We start from the raw sequence: 20,364 nt of genomic DNA, 5'->3' as shown, positions 1-20,364 counted from the left end.
CAGGGACAGGGCGGTGGGTAGATTAGGGCTCACTTTCCCTCCTCCTTCCTGCCATTACAGATTTGGAGCCTTCTTCTATACTTTTTGTGGTTTAATGCTTTAATCTCCTTTTGTTCTTCACAGACACAGAGGAATTGCTGAAATGAGAAAGAGGCAGCAATCACAAAATGAAGAAACCTCTACGGTACCACAAGCTCCTGGTGAGAACCAAAGGCCGAATACTTGCTGCTTTTGCTGGTGCTGTTGTTGCAGCTGCTCATGGTAAGTCCTTCAGGATATTTGATAACTTATCTGGCCCATTGGTGCCCCCGCCATTTACGAAATGGAATCACTTAGCTGAGCTACAATACATGGATGAAAGTACCTGGGCCCCTTTGTCCTCATAATTGCGGGGTCCCCACCTATCACACATAAATTATATATATATTCAAGTGAAATTAGTCACTTTTAAGCATGCTGCAAGGTTTGAAATTGCCTTAGTCTACGACCTAGCAGAGGAAAGTGGAGTTCTCCAGCACTGTACTCTCTCACCCCTTAATGACGAGGCCAGAAAGGGCGTTAATGACCAGCTTCATTTTTTCGTTTTTGCCTCTTCGCGTTTCAGCAGCCATAACTTTTTTATTATTTCATTGACGTGGCTGTATGGGGCTTTGTTTTATGTGGGAGGATTTATTTATTTTCGGCGCAGTTTGGGGGTACTTACAAATTACCGTAAAATTTATATAATTTGTTTTTCGACGTGAATATAGCAATTTCGACATTGTTTTCTTTGTTGTTTTTTTTTTACACTACTGATGTTTTACACTAAATAACCGGGTAATTAATTACTCAGGTTATACCTAATATGTGTAGGTTTGTTTTCTTCTGTATAATATTCACAATAAACTTTATTTGATACTAAATAATCACTTTTTTCATTTATTTATTTTTGCGATCGACAGGAGCAGTCCCCTTTGATCATGCCGCAGTCACGGACCGTGGTGCTCAAAGGGTTAAGCATCCAGGATTGGAGGTTCCTCTGATCAGGGTGTATTGAGGAGGCAGCTTTAAGAACAAGAGCTGTTAGTAACAGCCCCTACTTAGAGAATGAGCGCTTACTGGAGCACTTATTATCTTTTACAGCGACGACAAGAGATGTCGCTGTAGACTGAGGACTTGCACCACCCGCCATCAACAGACAGTGGGCAGTCAATAAGGGTATGTGCACACACACTAATTACGTCCGTAATTGACGGACGTATTTCGGCCGTAAGTCCCGGACCCAACACAGTGCAGGGAGCCGGGCTCCTAGCATCATAGTTATGTACGATGCTAGGAGTCTCTGCTTCGCTGCAGGACAACTGTCTCGTACTGTAATCATGTTTTCAGTACAGGACAGTAGTTCCACGGAGAGGCAGGGACTCCTAGCATCGTACATAAGTATGATGCTAGGAGCCAGGCTCCCTGCACCGTGTTCGGTCCGGGACTTGCGGCCGAAATACGTCCGTCAATTACGGACGTAATTAGTGTGTGTGCACATACCCTAAAAGTTTAAGCTGCATGGCAGGACATATACGCTTCTCAGAAGCTACCCCAGCTCTGTTTCCGCACAGACTTCCTGAGCTCCCCTTAATGATCATGCAGAGCACTCCTGAAATGCTCTGATTGATCATAGAGAGAACTGTGTAGCTGCTCCTTCCTCTCTATCTTCTCCCTGCACTTATCTCTATGATCAGTGTGGGGACAGAAATGGAAACTGGACAATCAGTTTTCCGCTTCCTGTTACAGCATGGACAATGCTGCAACCTGGAGATATGAGTAACCACTGAATCCCAATGATCAATCCCTTCACTGCCCTACACCAGGGATCTTAAAATTAACCCCTTCAATGCCCCAGACCACTAGGGATCATAAAATGAACCCATTCTTTGTCGTAGATCACCAGGGATCCTAAAATTAAACCCTTTACTGAGCTAAACCACAAGGTATGCTGAGATTTACCCTTTTAAAGCCCTAGAACACCAGGTATTCTGCTGTTAATCTTTTCGCCAACATAACCAACCTTCTAAACTGACATTAACCCCTAATCTTTTCACTGTCTGAGACCACCAGGGATATTGACAAGAACCGCAACGATGCCATAGACCATCAGGAATACTGACACTAACCTCTACATTGCCATAGACCACTGGGTAGTCTTGCATTAACCACTACATTGCCTAGACCACTTGGGATACAGACATTAACCGCTGTATAATAATATTCATCTGGATGCTATATGGCCCCGTGTGTCTGGTTGATGTATGGATGATTATTAGGGCAGTGTCCTTTTTTGCATTTTTAAATATATACAGGGTGGGCCATTTATATGGATACACCTAAATAAAATGGGAATGGTTGGTGATATTAACTTCCTGTTTGTGGCACATTAGTATATGGGAGGGGGGAAACTTTTCAAGCTGGGTGTTGAATAAAGAATAAAGTAACGTTAAAACCAAGCACACCATTGTTTTTCTTGTGAAATTCTCGATAAGTTTGATGTCTCACATGACCCTCTTCCCATTGAAAAAACTAAAGTTGGATACAAAATGGCTGACTTCAAAATGGCCGCCATGGTCAACACCCAGCTTGACAAGTTTCCCCCCTCCCATATACTAATGTGCCACAAACAGGAATTTAATATCACCAACCATTCCCATTTTATTTAGGTGTATCCATATAAATGGCCCACCCTGTACTTTATTAAGATTATATGCTCAATACACAATCATACAGTTCATCATTATAGAAAGTATATATATATACATATAGAGAGAGAGAGAGAGAGAGAGAGAGAGAGATAGATATATATATAGATATAGATAGATATCTATACCTATTGTAATGTCCGTGGCTGCGGGCTGTCAGCTCCAGCCTCCCGCTGACAGCCGCAGCCACGAGTCGGCAAGCGCTGGCCCCAGCCTCTTCCTCAGGAGACGCCAGCGCTTGCATCCACTCACCTCCGCCGGAGCCCGCAGGGTGCGCGCGCACGCTCGTCCCCGCTCTTAAAGGGGCAGCGCGCGCACCGGACATCTTGAACGACCTTTGACCCGTGAGTAGCCTGGGCTATAAGAGGGGTCCAGCCCCCTAGTTCGATGCATGAGCGTTGTTAGTTTTCCCAGTCTGTCTTGCAAATGGTCCCTTAGTGTTTCCCGTTCCTGTTGTTACCCGTACCTTGTTCCCCGTTCCTGTTTCCCGTGCTTTGCCCTAGTATCAAGTCGTGCCACGTCCTGTGTCATCTGCCACGTCCAGAGGAATCTGCCATGTCCAGAGGAATCTGCCACGTCCTGTGTCATCTGCCACGTCTGGAGGAATCCGCCACGTCCTGTGTCGTCTGCCACGTCTGGAGGAATCCCCCACGTCCTGTGTCATCTGCCACGTCCGGAGGAATCCGCCACGTCCTGTGTCATCTGCCACGTCCGGAGGAATCCGCCACGTCCTGTGTTATCTGCCACGTCCGGAGGAATCCGCCACGTCTGGCGCAACTTGCGGCTCCTGTGTCATCCGCCACGTTTGGCGCCATCTGCTGCACCCATCTCATCTGTGCCAGAGCTGCGGCCACCATCTGGACTATTCAGGTACCCTTGTGCGGGACATTGTATTTCTGGGGTGTCCTGTTGTTTGGCCAGCTGCCTCCCCGCTGCGGCGGTACGGCCTAGTGGGTCCACTAACCCGTTCTGTGACAGTACGTTCAGGCCATGGCCCCCACTGGTCAACCTGAGACATTGACTACACAAGCCATGCTGGCTGAGATGGAGGATCTCCAGTCACGACAAGACCAGCTCCTCCTGTCGGTGAACGCCATAGGCCATCGGCTGCTTGCTCCGTCCACAGTCATCACCGCATCCGTTCCTGCGGTTCCGCCTGCTACACTTCCTGTCTGTACCGGTACCAACCCGCTGTGTTTCTTGCCGCTACCTCCACGCTATGACGGAGATCCGAGGTCCTGCAGGGGATTTTTGAATCAGTGCCTGATCCATTTCAGACTACATGCCAGGTCCTTCTGTTCGGATGACGTCAGGATCGCCTTTATCATCTCTCTCCTTACCGGCAAAGCCCTGGCATGGGCCAATGCTCTGTGGGAACATCAGGGACCAGAGACCCGGGACTTACAGTGCTTCTTACAGACCTTCCGCGCGATCTTTGAGGAACCTGGGAGAGTTTCTTCGGCTGCTGCATCCTTGCTGACCCTACACCAGGGAGACCTCTCTGTGGGCGAGTATGCCATTTAGTTCCGTATCCTGGCTGCTGAATGGACCTGGAACAACGAGGCTTTGGTGGCTACATTCTGGCAGGGACTGTCTTCAGGGATCAAGGACGAGCTGTCTGCTCGCGATCTGCCATCTACCCTAGACGACCTTATCCTACTCGCCTCCCGTGTCGACATGAGGATCCGGGAACGTTCCCAAGAGGTTCTCCGGGGGAGAGAACTTCCCATGCTGGATTCTGCTGTCCCGCAATCCTCCTCAGTCGTCCCACCAGAGTACCCGATGCAGAGTAATTATGTTAAATTGTCTACCCTGGAGAAACAACGCAGACGCACTTCTGGACTTTGTTTGTATTGCGGCCATGGAGGCCATATTGTGCGTCTGTGCCCCCAGAGGCCGGAGAGACCCCATTGCCTAGGATTGGTTGGAGAGACAACACTAGGTGGAACAGAATCTAACAGAGAATTCGCTTCCAAATTGACTATTCCTGTGACCTTGGTATCCGGCGACAGGACGCATCAAGTCTCTGCCTATCTTGACTCTGGCTCTGCTGCAAATTTCATCCAGAAAGAGCTTGTGGATCATCTTCAGCTGCCCACAGTTCCCCTGGAGACATCTTTGGCTGTTGCCTCAGTTAATGGACTGCCTCTGCCTGATCCCATTATCTCTAAAACCAAGCCGTTGAAGCTCCAGGTTGGAGTACTTCATTCTGAATTTATTTAGTTCCTTGTTTTGCCCAAGGCCATCAATCCTGTTCTGCTGGGCCTGCCTTGGCTTCGACTACATGCCCCAGTCCTGGACTGGAATTCTGGAGAGGTTCTCCAATGGGGCTCCAAGTGCCATGGTCGTTGTCTGTTGCAGATCCATCCTGTCAAGCCTTCTCTGCCTCAGTCGCTGTCGGGACTGCCTCCCCCCTTTGCTCAGTATGCAGATGTTTTCAGCAAAAAGGAGGCTGAGACGCTGCCTCCACATCGCACCTATGACTGCCCCATTGAACTGGTTCCTAATGCCTCTCTTCCCCGTGGACGGGTATATCCTCTCTCCTTGCCTGAGTCTCTATCCATGTCGGCCTATATAAAGGAGAATCTGGAGAGGGGTTTTATACGAAAATCCTCCTCCCCGGATTCTTCTTCGTTAAAAAGAAGGATGGATCCCTTCGTCCCTGCATTGACTACAGGGGCCTCAACCTGATCACAGTCAAGAACAAATACCCGTTGGCACTCATCTCTGAGCTATTTGATCGCATACGAGGGGCCAAAATTTTTTCTAAGCTAGACCTGCGTGGGGCTTACAATCTAGTCCGGATTCGCCGAGGTGACGAATGGAAGACGGCATTTAACACCCGGGACGGGCACTACGAATACCTGGTGATGCCCTTCGGACTGTGTAACGCTCCAGCAGTGTTTCAGGAGTTCGTTAACGACATCTTCCGAGATCTACTCTATGTCTGTGTTGTTGTTTATCTCGATGATATTTTGATTTTCTCCCCAGATCAGACGACTCATCGGAGGCATGTTCGTCAGGTTCTGCTACGATTGAGGGAGAATCATTTATACGCCAAGCTGGAGAAGTGCGTCTTTGAGAAGAGTTCTCTGCCCTTCCTGGGCTACATCATCTCGAATCAAGGCCTCAAGATGGATCCTGAGAAAGTGAAGGCTGTCCTGGAGTGGCCACGTCCCCAAGGCTTAAGGGCCATACAGCGGTTCCTGGCATTCGCCAATTTCTACCGACAGTTTATTCCTAACTTCTCTTCTCTGACGTCTCCCATCTCGACCCTTACCAAGAAGGGTGTGAACGCCAAAGTGTGGACTCCAGAGGCAGAGTCTGCATTTAATAGCCTGAAGAGTCCCTTCACTTCAGCCTCGATCCTCCATCATCCTGACGTATCTCGGCAGTTCTCACTGGAAGTGGACGCTTCCTCTGTCGGTGCAGGTGCACTTCTGTTCCAGAGGAGCTCCAAAGGAAAGGCTGTAGTATGTGGCTACTACTCTAGACTGTTTTCTTCTGCTGAGCGCAATTACTCCTTTGGAGATCGGGAGCTGCTGGCCATCAAATTGGCTCTGGAGGAGTGGAGACATCTTCTGGAGGGCGCTGCTCACCCCATCCTGATCTTCACCGACCACAAGAACCTCACCTTCAGTCCGCTCAAAGACTTAATCCTCGTCAAGCCAGGTGGTCGCTGTTCTTCACCCGTTTTCTGTTTGCGCTCCACTACCGTCCCGTGGACAAGAATGTGAGGGCCGATGCCCTGTCCAGATCGTTTGAGACGGAAGACACGGTGGAGTCCCTCCAGACCATCATAGACCCGTCCTTCATCGTTACTGCTAATCCTCTGCAGGTTAGAGACATCTCTCCTGGGAGGACATTTGTTCGGTTGGCGGACAGGAGAAGAATTCTCCGCTGGGGACATAGTTCTAAACTTGCTGGGCACGCCGGTGTCCGTAAAAAGCGAGACCTGATTGCTCGTCACTTTTGGTGGTCCACGCTACCTAAGGATGTTCTGGACTTTGTCTCTGCTTGCACGGTGTGTGCCTCTAACAAAGTGACTCACTCCAAGCCTGCCGGCCTGCTTCAACCTCTGCCTGTACCCAATGCCCCCTGGCAGCACATTGCGATGGACTTCGTCACAGACCTTCCCCCCTCAGCAGGATGTAACACTGTCTGGGTGGTGGTGGACCGGTTCTCTAAGATGGCTCATTTTATCCCGTTGACCGGCCTACCTTCTGCTCCTCGCCTGGCAAGTCTCTTCATTCAGCACATCTTCCGCTTGCATGGCTTGCCTCTTCACATTGTGTCCGACCGGGGGGTTCAGTTTACCTCTAAGTTCTGGAGAGCCCTCTGTAAACTCCTGGATGTGAGATTGGACTTTTCCTCTGCCTATCACCCCCAGTCCAATGGGCAAGTTGAGAGGATCAACCAGATCATGGAAAATTATCTCCGCCATTTCATCTCTTCACAGCACGATAACTGGGTACAGCTTCTACCATGGGCCGAATTTTCTTACAACAACCACACAAGTGAGTCCACCACTTCCACTCCGTTTCACATCGTGTACAGTCAACATCCCAGAGTCCCTCTTCCTGTGTCGACTTCATCTCAAGTTCCCTCTGCTGACTCTGCATATGGGGACTTCCTGCAAATCTGGCAACAGACCCGGTCCTCTATTTTGCTGGCAGTAGATCGCATGAAGCGAAAGGCAGATACTAAGAGAAGAAGAGAGCCGCCTCAGTATCTTCCGGGGACTAAAGTCTGGCTGTCCTCTCGGAACATTCGCTTGAAGGTGCCCTGATACAAGTTCGCTCCCAGGTTCCTTGGACTATTCGAGGTCCTGCAGCAGATCAACCCTGTTGCCTACAAGCTTCGGCTGCCTCCTACCCTCAGGATTCCCAACTCCTTCCACGTCTCCCTCCTGAAGCCTGTGATCCTAAACCGCTATTCCAAGACTCCCAGCCCTGCGGTTGCTCCCAGCGACATCTTTGAGGTAAAGGAGATCTTGGACACCAAGAGAGTGAGAGGAAAGACCTTGTATTTGGTGGATTGGAGGGGGTTTGGTCCCGAAGAGAGGTCCTGGGAGCCAGAGGAGAACCTCAATGCCCCTACTCTTCTAAAGAAGTTTCTCTCTCGCTCCGGTCCCAAGAAGAGGGGGCGTAAGAGGGGGGATACTGTAATGTCCGTGGCTGCGGGCTGTCAGCTCCAGTCTCCCGCTGACAGCCGCAGCCACGAGTCGGCAAGCGCTGGCCCCCGCTCTTAAAGGGGCAGCGCGCACCGGACATCGTGAACGACCTTTGACCCGTGAGTACCCTGGGCTATAAGAGGGGTCCAGCCCCCTAGTTCGATGCCTGAGCGTTGTTAGTTTTCCCAGTCTGTCTTGCAAATGGTCCCTTAGTGTTTCCCGTTCCTGTTGTTACCCATACCTTGTTCCCCGTTCCTGTTTCCCGTGCTTTGCCCTAGTATCAAGTCGTGCCACGTCCTGTGTCATCTGCCATGTCCAGAGGAATCTGCCACGTCCAGAGGAATCTGCCACGTCCTGCATCATCTGCCACGTCTGGAGGAATCCGCCACGTCCTGTGTTGTCTGCCACATCTGGAGAAATCCGCCACGTCCTGTGTCATCTGCCACGTCCGGAGGAATCCGCCACGTCCTGTGTCATCTGCCACGTCCTGTGTCATCTGCCACGTCCGGAGGAATCCGCCACGTCCTGTGTTATCTGCCACGTCCGGAGGAATCCGCCACGTCTGGCACAACTTGCGTCTCCTGTGTCATCCGCCACGTTTAGCGCCATCTGCTGCACCCATCTCATCTGTGCCAGAGCTGCGGCCACCAGCTGGACTATTCAGGTACCCTTGTGCGGGACATTGTATTTCTGGGGTGTCCTGTTGTTTGGCCAGCTGCCTCCCCGCTGCGGCGGTACGGCCTAGTGGGTCCACTAACCCGCTCCGTGACACCTATCTATCTATTTATCTATCTATCTATCTATATATATAACTATCTATCTATCTATCTGATATATATATATATATATATATATATTACAGGACATAAAGATCCTCTCCCTTCCCCCCTCCCCATCCGCTGCAAAAGAAAAACATGAAAACTACCGAGAGAAAATAAATAAAAATAAACAAAGAAGGGCAGTGTTCATTTAAAATTAATTGTTTGATGTTCTGTATCGCCAGTACTCATGTCCTTCACTAGCTATAAATGCTTAGAGGGAACTTTGATCTTTGAAATCGCTCTGTTGAGTTAAATGAAACTTTGAAGAAGTATACGTTATCTACAATGTTTATATATATACCGTCAGCTTTGGAAAAATAGCGATCCCATAATCAATATCCAGAAAAGAAATAGAATTATTTGTGCACAGGAGAATGTTTGGTTCACAGCAACCAAACTTTGGGGGTAATTTATCAAGCTTTCTTCGCCAGTTTTCTGCCAAATGTATTAAAATGTATTATAATTATAATTTATTATAATTTAGTCCAGAAAACTGGTAAATTATAATGGAAATCTATGCCAGCCCCAAGCTGGCTTGGATTTCACTCTATGCAGTCTATCAAGCTGGGGCCCACGCTGGACTTCCCCTTATCAGACTACCCCCTGACCCCCATTGAATAAATTAAATACATTTTAAAAAAATTACATTGATAAAAATATACTCACCTCTCTGTTCCTCTTCTCCCCCCTCCCTTCTCCCTCATCTTCCAGCGCTGCTCATACAACGTAATGATGCCAGGCAGTGTCAGGCCGTTGTATGCGACATAGCACTGATAATGTTGAAGTGCTGCATTGCATATAAGGCCCTGACGCTGCTCGGAGTCAGAGCCTTGTACGAGTGCAAATGGAGTGATGAAGGAGCCGGCGGGGAGAAGAGGAGCACAGAGGTGAGTATGTGTTTTTTTATCGCCTATATGGGGAATTGATAGCGTATGGCCACGGTCGATGTGCCACAATTCTGGCGCACGGCCCGGTTTGAAGATGTGACACATTTATTAAGAGACTTTCTTATTGTTAAGACTGCCGTATGAAACACTGTATGGATATCAGGTCGTGGGGCCAACAAATGTGACCTTATAGTTTGGTGTTGGACCTACACAACATCTATGGTGAGAAATAAGTTTTAAGGGATTGGGGATGTGATTCCATATCAGCCTCCACAAATATTTTTTCTCTTTCTTTTTTCGACTTAAATCCATGAGGTAGACTGTAAGCCATCACTGCCTTCTCGTTCTCTGGTACCCTAGAGTTGTAATCACCAACATTTTGACAATGTGTATAATAGAAAATGTGAACTTGTGAATTTTATGCCCACATCATTTAAGGCTTTTTTAGGATTAGTTTGGAACCCTTATACTTCACTAGTACAATGAAATGTAAGGATCAGATTAGTTGGCTTAAAAATAAAAAAAATACATACCACTTGTATACAGTTATTACAATGTCTGCTCCATTCAGTTGGCCCTGCTGTCTAAATATTTATATTTTGTCTTATCTCTGTTTATAAATTTCCTTTAAAAGGGTCTGAATTTGACCCCTTTAACTCTCCACAAGAAATAATTTAGCATTTGTGATGTTTCCGGCATCTATGCAATTCATGGTTTCCTGGGATGTTACTGCCAGATAGCTGTCTTGTGGTTTCCAGTGTTCTTATAGGTTGTATATTTCACTTAAAGGGTTATTCCCATCTTCATAAGTTGAGCAATTTATGAAAATGATGTCGTTTTCGTGCTATCCGTCCTCCATATCGCTGTCCATGTCCCTCTTTGTTTATTGCTCGTTGTCTAGGGATCCGGCCATCGCTGTTTTCAGATGGCGGTGGCCGCGCATGCGCAATGATATCCTCTCCATCCTTAGGAGAGGATATCATTCTAATCTTGAACGTGCATATCAGCGCATGAGCATTAGATGCCGGCCCAGCCACCGCTCATCCGGATATATCAGCGGTCGGCTCCAGGTACTGCATGTTGCAGCAAAGGGGGTGTAAGCAGCTGATGAAGAGGGGGGGGCGGTGGTGCCACCGCTAGAGTTATTACAGGTGTGGGGGAAGTGTTGCTGTGAGGGGTGGGTATACAGCTTATTGCGAGGGGGGACGTGGGTTAGAGAGAAGGATGGCGGGGGTTGCAGTGAGGAGTGGCATGGGTGCCTTGAAAGTAAAGGTGTTACTAGATAAAACTATGTAGTGAATTGAGGGGGGTTCGGTCTCATCCATGCTCACCATGCCTGGTTGAGACGATCGTTCTCCGGATGCTGCTAGAACTACATTATCTAGCAACGACGGGAGCGTGCACAGTGCAGAGCGGCTTGATTGACATCGAGCCGCTCACGCCCACTTTTATAAAAGATAACCAGCACTAACTGAGTTATCAAGTTAGAAAAAAAAGGTCTTTAGTGAAGGAATTTTATAAAAATGTTAACATGAATAGATTTATAATTCAATTTCTGATTAGGATTCATTATAAAAAAAATAAAAAATAAAAGACTCAACTTGGGAATAACCCTTTAACCCCTTCCCACTCCTGGACGTACTATTAGGTAATGGTAACTGTATCTTTCGCGCTCCATGACCTAATAGTACATCACGGGAATAACAGCCATTTCATCCGTCTTCACGACATATGCAGGAGCTATAACAGCTGTTGTCTCGTACAGCAGTTGCTACAGCTCCTATTGCGGGGACCGATCGCTGTGTCCCCGCTGATTAACCCCTTAAAAGCCGCGTTCAATAGCAATCACGGCTTTTTAGGGGTTAAACCACCATCAATGGCCCGCTACATGATAGCGGGCAGCGATGGTTGCTATGGCAACCGGACGCCTAATAATGGCTTCCGGCTATGTCATCTACGGAAGCCTAGTGGTTCCTGACAAAGTCAGGACCCACTATGCTTGCTGTCAGTGAGTAGCTGACAGCTCTAATACACTGCACTACAAAAAAACATACCAGAATCACAATTGTTTGGTCACTTCACCTCCCAAAAAATGGAATAAAAAGAGATCAAAAAGTCGCATGTACCTAAAAATGGTTCTGATCGAAACTATAGTTCGTTACGCAAAAATCAAGTCCTGATACGGCTTTCGTGATGGAAAAATAAAAAAGTTATGGCTCTTAGAATATGGCAACACAAAAAGAAAATAATTTTTTACAAAATGTATTTTATTGTGAAAACACCATAAGAGATAACAAAACTATAAACATATGGTATCGCCGTAATCGTATCGACCTGCAAAATAAAGTGAATGTCATTTATAGTGCACGGTTAATGCTGTAAAAAAAATAGAATAAAAAAACAATAGTAGAATTGCTGTTTTTTAGTCACCACGCCACTTATAAATAGAATAAAAACTGATCAAAAAGCCACATGCACCCCAAGAAAACTACAATGAATTCCTCAATGTGTCTAGTTTCCAAAATAGGGTCACTTTTGGGGGGTTTCCACTGTTTTGGCACCACAAGACCTCTTCAAACTGGACATGGTGCCTAATAAAAATGAGGCCTCATAATCCTCTAGGTGGTCCTTTTATTCGGAGGCCGGTGCTTCAGTCCATTACCACACTAGGGCCACATGTGGGATATTTCTCAAAACTGCAGAATCTGGGCAATAAGTATTAAGTTGTGTTTCTCTGGTAAAACCTTCTGTTTTACAGAAAAAAATTGAATAAAAAGGATTTTCTGACAAAAAAAAAAAGAAATATGTCAATTTCACCTCTACTTTCCTTCTAAATGCTGTTGTGAATACTTTGAGGGGTCTAGTTTCTAAAATGGGGTGTTTGATAGGGGTTTATAATATATAGGCCCCTCAAAGCAACATCAGAACTGAACTGGAACCTAAAAAAAAAAGAATTAGGAAATACTTTGCTTCTTACATTATACCGATAATGAGAAGTGCCCACCCCTAGATTACCCCAGTTTTGACCGTTTGTATAAACTGAGACCCCTATTAGATAATTTCAGTGCACGTTTTCCCAAGCATACACCCCCGAGAAGTGTATTTCTATTGATGAGTCCTTGGTACATTTTAATGGGAGGCTTCAATTCCGCCAGTACCTGCAGATAAGAGGGCAAGGTACGGCGTGAAGATGTATAAGCTGTGCAAGAGTGCATCAGGGTATACCTACAAATTTAGGACATATGAAGGGAAGGACACCTGTATTCAGCCCCAAGAATGCCCCCCCCCCCCATACTGGGAGTTATGCAAAAATTGCGTGGGATTTGGTGCACCCACTGCTGTACCAGGGTTACCAACTCTACCTGGATAATTTTTATACCAGCGTCTCACTCTTCAAGTGCCTCGGTTCCAGAAGTACTGTGGCATGCGGCACTGCTAGAAAAAATCTGAGAGGCCTCCCTAAGACTCTGCTTGGGCAAAATAGAAGGGGCGAGAGCAGGGCACATTCTAGCAGCAACATATTGTGTGCCACGTACAAGGACAAGAGAGATGTCCTTGTATTGACAACAATACATGGCCACACCAGTACCCATGTACCTGTACGAGGTACCAGTACAGAGACCCCCAAACCAGACGGCATCCTGGACTACAATAGGTACATGGGAGGGGTGGACTTGTCAGATCAAGTCCTGAAGCCCTACAGCGCCATGCGGTGTGGTATAAGAAGCTGGCCATGCACATCATACAGATGGCATTGTAAAATGCGTACGTGCTACGTCGATGTGCAGGCCAGAGTGGAACTTTCCTGGAATTTCAAGAGGTGGTTATCAAGAACCTAATCTTTAGGGACCAAGAAGAAGGGGCATCCAGTACTTCTGGAAGCGAAGCCACACGCATCATTCCAGGGCAACACTTTCCACTAGAAGTTCCCCAAACTGGCAAGAAGAGAAAAAGTCAAAAGAGGTGCAAAGTCTGCTCAAAGAGGGGGATAAGGGAGGACACAATATATCAATGTGACACGTGTCCCGAAAAACTCTATATGAAAGAGTGTTTTAAAATTTATCATACATCCCTTAGATTTCTACCCTGATGCACTCCACACAGCTTATCCCCCTCACCTTTCCCTTCTGAGCCCTGCTGTGTGCCCAGGCACCTGATAACAGCCACATGTAGGGTATTGCCGTACCCAGGAGAACCCACATTACAGTTTATAGGGTGTATATCTCCGATGGCGCATTTTGGGCACAATATATTGGACACTGAAATGGCATAGATATATAGAAAATTGCAAATCTCACACTGCACCATCTGCTGTGCATTACCTTTCAGACAATACCTATGGGGTCAAAATGCTCACTACACCTCTAGATGAATGCCTTAAGGGGTGTAGATTTTAAAATGGGGTCACTTCTTGGGGGTTTCAACTGTAATGGTACCTCAGGGGCTTCTGCATTCACGACTTAGCACCAGAAAAGCTCCAGTAGGCCAAATGGTGGTCCTTCAGTTCTAAGCCCCGCCGTGTGCCCAGGCAGCAGATAACAGCCACATGTAGGGTATTGCCGTACCCAAGAGAACCCACATTACAATTTATAGGGTGTATATCTGCGGTGGCGCATGCTGGGCACAATATATTGGGCACTGAAATGGCATACATATATAGAAAATTGCAAATCTCACACTGCACCATCTGCTGCGCATTACCTTTTAGACAATACCTGTGGGATAAATACCTGTGGGATAAAAATGCTCACTACACCTCTAGATGAATGCCTTAAAGAGGATCTGTCACCACATTATAAGTTATTACAGCAGTGTTTTTTATTTCGCAAAACTATCAATTTTGACAAACTTATGACCTATTTTAGATTTATGCTAATTACTTTCTTAATGCCCAACTGGGCGTTTTTTAGCTTTTGACCAAGTGGGCGTTGTAAAGAGAAGTGTATGACACTGACCAATCACCGTCATACACTTCTCATTGTTCGAGCCCAGCTTCTTTCACTGCACAATCACACTGCGCTGGAACAATGAGAAGTGTATGACACTGAATGGTCACTGGTTGGTCAGTGTCATACACTTCTCTTCACAACGCCCAGTTGGTAAAAACTAAAAACACGCCCAGTTGTCTATTACAACTCCCACTTGGTGAAAAGCTAAAAAACGCCCAGTTGGGCATTAAGAAAGTCATTAGCATAAATCTAAAATAGGTAATATCTTGGTCAAAATTGACATTATGTAGGAGATAGGGCACTTATAATGTAGTGACAGAGCCTCTTTAAGGGGTGTAGATTTTAAAATGGGGTCACTTCTGGTGGGTTTCCATTGCTATGATACTTCTGGTTTTCCACAAATGCAACATGGCACCCGAAAACCAATCCAGCAAAATCTGGACTTCAAAGAACACATAGCGCTCCTTTTCTTCTGAGCCCTTCCATGGGCCCAAACGGTAGTTTATCACCACAAATGGGGTATTGCTGCACTCAGGAGAAATTGGGCAACAAAATTTAGTATTTTATTTCTTTTGAAAATAAGAAATTTTGATCAAAAATGACATCTTATTGGAAAAAAAATCATTTTTTTAAATTTCACAGCCCAATTCTAATACGTGCTGTGAAAAAACTGTGTGGTCAAAATAGTAAAAACAACCATACATGAATTCCTTGAGGGGTGTAGTTTCCAAAATGTGGTCACTTTTGTTGTGTTTTAGTCCATGAGCAAACTAGAGCCACATGTGGGACATTTCTAAAAACTGCAGAATCTGGACAATAAATAATTAGTAGTGTTTCTCTGGTAAAACCTTCTGTGTTACAGAAAAGAAAATGGAATAAAATTTAAATTCAGCAAGAAAAAGGAAATTTGCAAATTTCACCTCCACTTTGCTTTAATTCCTCTGAAATGCCTAAAGGGTTAAAAAAAACTTTCTAAATGCTGTTTTGAATACTTTGAGGGGTCTAGTTGTTAAAATTGGGTGTTTTATGGGGGTTTCTAATACATTGGCCCCTCAAAGCCACTTCAAAACTGAACAGGTACCTTAAAAAAAAGGCTTTTGAAATTTTCTTAAAAATATGAGAAATTGCTGTTTATGTTCTAAGCCTTGTAACGTCCATGAAAAATAAAAGAATGTTCAAAAAACAATGCCAATCTAAAGTAGACATATGGGAAATGTGAACTAGTAACTATTTTGGGTGGTATAACCATCTGTTTTACAAGCAGATGCAATTAAATTCAGAGACTATTTTTTCTAAATTTTCTCTAAATTTTGCAATTTTTCACAAATAAACACTAAATATATCGACCACATTTTACCAATAACATAAAGCACAATGTCTCACGAGAAAACAGTCTCAGAATCGCTTGGATAGGTTTAAGTATTCCGACGTTATTACCACATAAAGTGAAATATGTCCGATTTAAAAAATGGGCTCTGAGCCTTAAGGCCGAAACAAGGCTGCGTCCTTAAGGGGTTAAGGTAGGCCTTATTTATCAAAACTATTTAAGAAAAAAACTGGCCTTGTTGCCCACAGCAATGAATGAGGTCTAAGATTTCGTTTTTTAAACTCTGGTAAAATGAAAGCTGCACTGTTAGGCTCTGTTCACATCATCTTTCAGCCTACCATCCGAGGTGTATGTCTAAAGGATTTCCTGAGGTATACTTCTGATTGAAGGCTGCAATTTACACCACCGTTATTAACGTAATGCAAACTTAGATATATCTGTTTAAATTGACATCTTCCTGCTGATATTACAGTTATTTGCTGTTTCCTAGCAGCTACAAAGGTTTTTCTGCAGTGAAATTAAACTGTGCTGTACCAATGTATGATAATATATAATAATAATAATAGTTGCCATGGCTGCCTGCTGAGTACACTTGTAGGAATTATTAAGGGAATGGAGATACACCTGCTGCTATTACCATTTCAAACAGATAACAAAAGTAGATATAAGACAAGATACACAAGGGAGTAGCTATAGGGGATGCAGAAGTAGCAGTCACACTCAAGCCTTGGTGTATGAGGGGGCCCAAAGGCCACTGCCACATAAGCTGACATAAATAGTATAAATGCCACATTATAGGTGGGGGACCATTTACAGATTATGCTTTGGGGCCCAGGAGCTCCAAGTTACTCCTCTGCTCACAGTGACATAAAGTCTCACGCTGACACTCAGATTGATAGATACCGACACACTGGCTGAGCCTGATACCCACTGACTAACTAACTTATACAGTCTAACAATGGCACTGCTAGCCACTAGTGTACTACCATTTGTGGCATCCGCAGCCACAAATTCTTAAAATGCTTTAAAATGTCGGTTTGGTTTGAAGCTACACATAAAGGGGTTGTGTCAAAATGATGGCATATAGATGTCATAGAGGAAACCCTCGCTTAGTGAGTCGCCATTTGCAATAATACACTCGCATGTGGTATACTTTGACACAATGATTCACCAGTAGTAAATAAGTGGTATTTGACATAATATTGTGCTCAGAGGAACCATAATGTCATCCATTTTTCGTGCAGAAACCATCCCACAACATTTGTCGGAATATACTGTACAGACAACAGATTTATTGCCAGCCTTGTTTTTGAAGTGAATTTCTATAAGTTATTGGCATCTTGTTATTTATGTAGTTGTGCGATACTTGTAGTGTGTGCTTGTTGTTTAAACGTTTTTGGTTATGAAAAAACATTTGTGGTCATTTCTTATTCATGTGATTTGTCCTTTACCATTCACACTGATAATTCTGCCATCTTTATGGTGCCTTGGTATTATAGACAGATTTAGTTTTGTGTCTACTTATTTGTAACTGTTATTTGTGTATATTCTGCAGGAGAAATAGGTTCAAGAAACAGAAGTGCTGGTTGACATACGTAACATCCATTTCCTCTTTATATAGAAATTCAGACTTTTTTGCCATGTAGGAAAATGTTGCATGAAGCGTTTTCCTGTCCATCGGAATTTTTTTTCTTTTATATCGCAACAGACACAAAAGCGCCACTGAAATCATCAATCTGTTCTTACGTCCATTTCTATACAATGATTTGTCACAAAAGATGTATAGAAAAGAAGCCTGATAGTTGAGCCACAGAGCCCTGAACACGGAGCTGTACAGAATCCGTGCGCTGCCATACAGGCTCCGACTAACTCCATATATACGGCCATGGGCATGAACTCTTTTTCACATACAACATGTTATATACTGTATCCTGGAGGATATATAAATTGAAATCAAAACCTGCATCGCTAATACTACATACATGAACCATGATTATATAGTCTCAAACAATCCGTTCAACAGAATTTTGGGGTTTTTTTCAGCCCTGTTTTACTTCTTTTTTTTTTTTATTTGGTTTTACTATCTGGTGAGCTAAATTGGTGAAATATAATCCTTTGGGTATATATTGAATACACGTGCATTTAATGATTTTGTTTAAATTGCTTAACTTTCTCTAGACAAAATAAAGTGTTGTACTACATTGCAGCCTCACTGTTAGGAATGAAGATAGAGGTGAAAATTCAGGAAGAACACCCCACACGACAAAGATGGAAAATATACAAGTTATAGAAGAATGGTGAGTTTCTATTTTAATGCTACTATGCAGTATATTAACAATTCAGATGATTTAAGTCTTAATGGGAATTTTCCTGTGCAGTTCTTTTTTTAGGTTAACCTCTAGGCATATAGAGGGGGATGAAAGACTTTTAAATCTGTTCTCAGCCTCAGCATTCAGCAGTGTTCTCTGCTGAACCAACTACATGCTCTTGGTTACAGGCGTCTACTAACTCATATGATGTGTATTTATAATGACAAGCCAATACAAGTATAATCATAGAAAAACATATATATATATATATATATATATATATATATATATATATATATATATATTAGTATCTACTTATTTTAATATTGTCATCATAATAAAGCTATTTGCCTAATAACTATGCAGTAATGGTAGGGCTGAGCAATTAATATAAGAAACAACTAAACCGAAATTCAGCGCAATTAACCAACGTCATTTTGTGCATTTCATTCCGTTTCTTACGTTTTTTTCCCCCAGTTTCAAATGTATCTGCGTCCTCAGGACACAGATACAGTTGAATCCAACGGAAGAGCAGAGAGTCGTAAGGTCTCTACGCTACCATATACTATGTAGCGCCAGTCCTCATGGCTAGGCGCAGGCAGGCACGAGGTAGTGATGTTATTGCACCTGTTTGCGTCGAGCCACACAGACTCGAGGTGCAGAGGGATCTCCTCAACTCATCGTTGGAACGGGGTTAGGTGAGTATGTTTTCTATTGGGCACTATTGGGGCTGTGTGGGAGCAGCTATGGGGCCATTATACTGCATGGGGTAGCTGTGGGGCATTATACAGCGTGGGGCAGCTGAGGGGGACTTTATACTGTGTGGAGGACAGTTATGGGGTATTATAGTGTGTGGGAGCAGTCATGGGGGGCATTATACTGTGTGGGGGCAGCTATGGGGGCATTATACGGTGTGGGGAAGCTGAGTGGGACTTTATACTGTGTGGAGGACAGTTATGGGGTATTATAGTGTGTGGGGGCAGTCATGGGGGCATTATACAGCGTGGGGCAGCTGAGCGGGACTTTATACTGTGTGGAGGACAGTTATGGAGTATTATAGTGTGTGGGGGCAGTCACGGGGGGCATTATACTGTGTGGGGGCAGTCACGGGGGGCATTATACTGTGTGGGGGCAGCTAAGGGGGCATTATACAGTGTGGAGGGCAGCTATAGGGGGCATTGTACTTTGTGGAGGTCAGCTATAGGGGGCATTATACTGTGTGGAGGGCAGTTATAGGGGCATTATACTGTGTGAAGGGCAGTTATAGAGGCATTATACTGGGGGGGGCAGTTATTGGGGCATTATACCGTGGATGGCAGTTATGGTGGGAAATATACTGTGTAGAGGGCAGCTATAGAGGCATTATACTGTGTGGGGCAGTTATAGGGGCATTATTCTGTGGGGGGGGTAACTATTGGGTGGTGTAGCATGCAAATAAGGGGTGTGACATGCAAAAGGGGTGTGGTCTAAATAATCATTCATTAATCATGAAGGTTACATGTTCAATTAATCATGATTTTGATTTAGGTCATAATTGCCCAGTCCTGAGTAATGGCCTCACATGTCTTGTATGGTTCATCCATAGCCCCCAGTAACAGGCTTTCTATCGAATTTCACTAAATATTGGATGTTGCCTGTGGCTGCTACATGAACCGTGTTGATAACAAAGGTTGACACAGGTTGAAAGAGACAGTTATGTATATAGTTATGGGGGAAAAAACAAGGGAATTGACCAATAATACTTTTCAAGAAATATATGGCTCTTTGTAATATAACAGTATACTGTATATAAACTTTCTGTTCAACAAGGCATTAAGTATGCATTGATGCTTTCTTTATCAAAATTGGGAATACTTGAAAAACAGAAGGAGGCAGTGGCGTAGCTATAGGGGTCACAGCGGTCGCAACTGCGACCGGGCCCCACAGCTAGGGAGGCCCGCAGGCCCCCCTCACCACACTAGCACAGTAGTGCTACAATGATTCCTCTGCATTGCTGGGTCCCCGCTGGGGTACAAAAGAGACCCAGTAGGCGGTGAAATAGTCATTGCATGGAGGGGGAAGACTCTTGCCCGCCCACTATGCTATCCAACCAATCAGCTCGCTTCTAGCTGCTTCCCTCTTCCTCGTGGCCTGTGTAGAGGGAAAGGAATGGCTTCAGCAAGAAGATGATGT

The 20,364-nt window shown here is 44.9% G+C and overlaps 1 protein-coding gene across 4 annotated transcripts in view; it reads left to right on the top strand.

Annotated features, from left to right (window-relative positions):
- Positions 1-20,364, top strand: part of RGS17 (regulator of G protein signaling 17) — a 112,039-nt gene that overhangs the window by 53,162 nt on the left and 38,513 nt on the right. Inside the window, exons 2-3 of one of the 4 annotated variants that reach the window (XM_075864454.1) lie at positions 124-261; positions 18,103-18,180. In XM_075864454.1, the coding sequence (XP_075720569.1) occupies positions 143-261; positions 18,103-18,180 (197 nt within the window). In that variant the 5' untranslated portion in view covers positions 124-142. Of the gene's footprint in view, positions 1-123; positions 262-18,061; positions 18,181-20,364 lie in introns of those variants that run through there. The other 3 variants (XM_075864453.1, XM_075864456.1, XM_075864455.1) reach the window with 3 other exon arrangements.

This window comes from Rhinoderma darwinii, chromosome 4 (assembly GCF_050947455.1).
Source record: "Rhinoderma darwinii isolate aRhiDar2 chromosome 4, aRhiDar2.hap1, whole genome shotgun sequence".
Classification (NCBI taxonomy): domain Eukaryota; kingdom Metazoa; phylum Chordata; class Amphibia; order Anura; family Rhinodermatidae; genus Rhinoderma; species Rhinoderma darwinii.
This window is presented reverse-complemented; position numbering and strand designations above follow the sequence as displayed.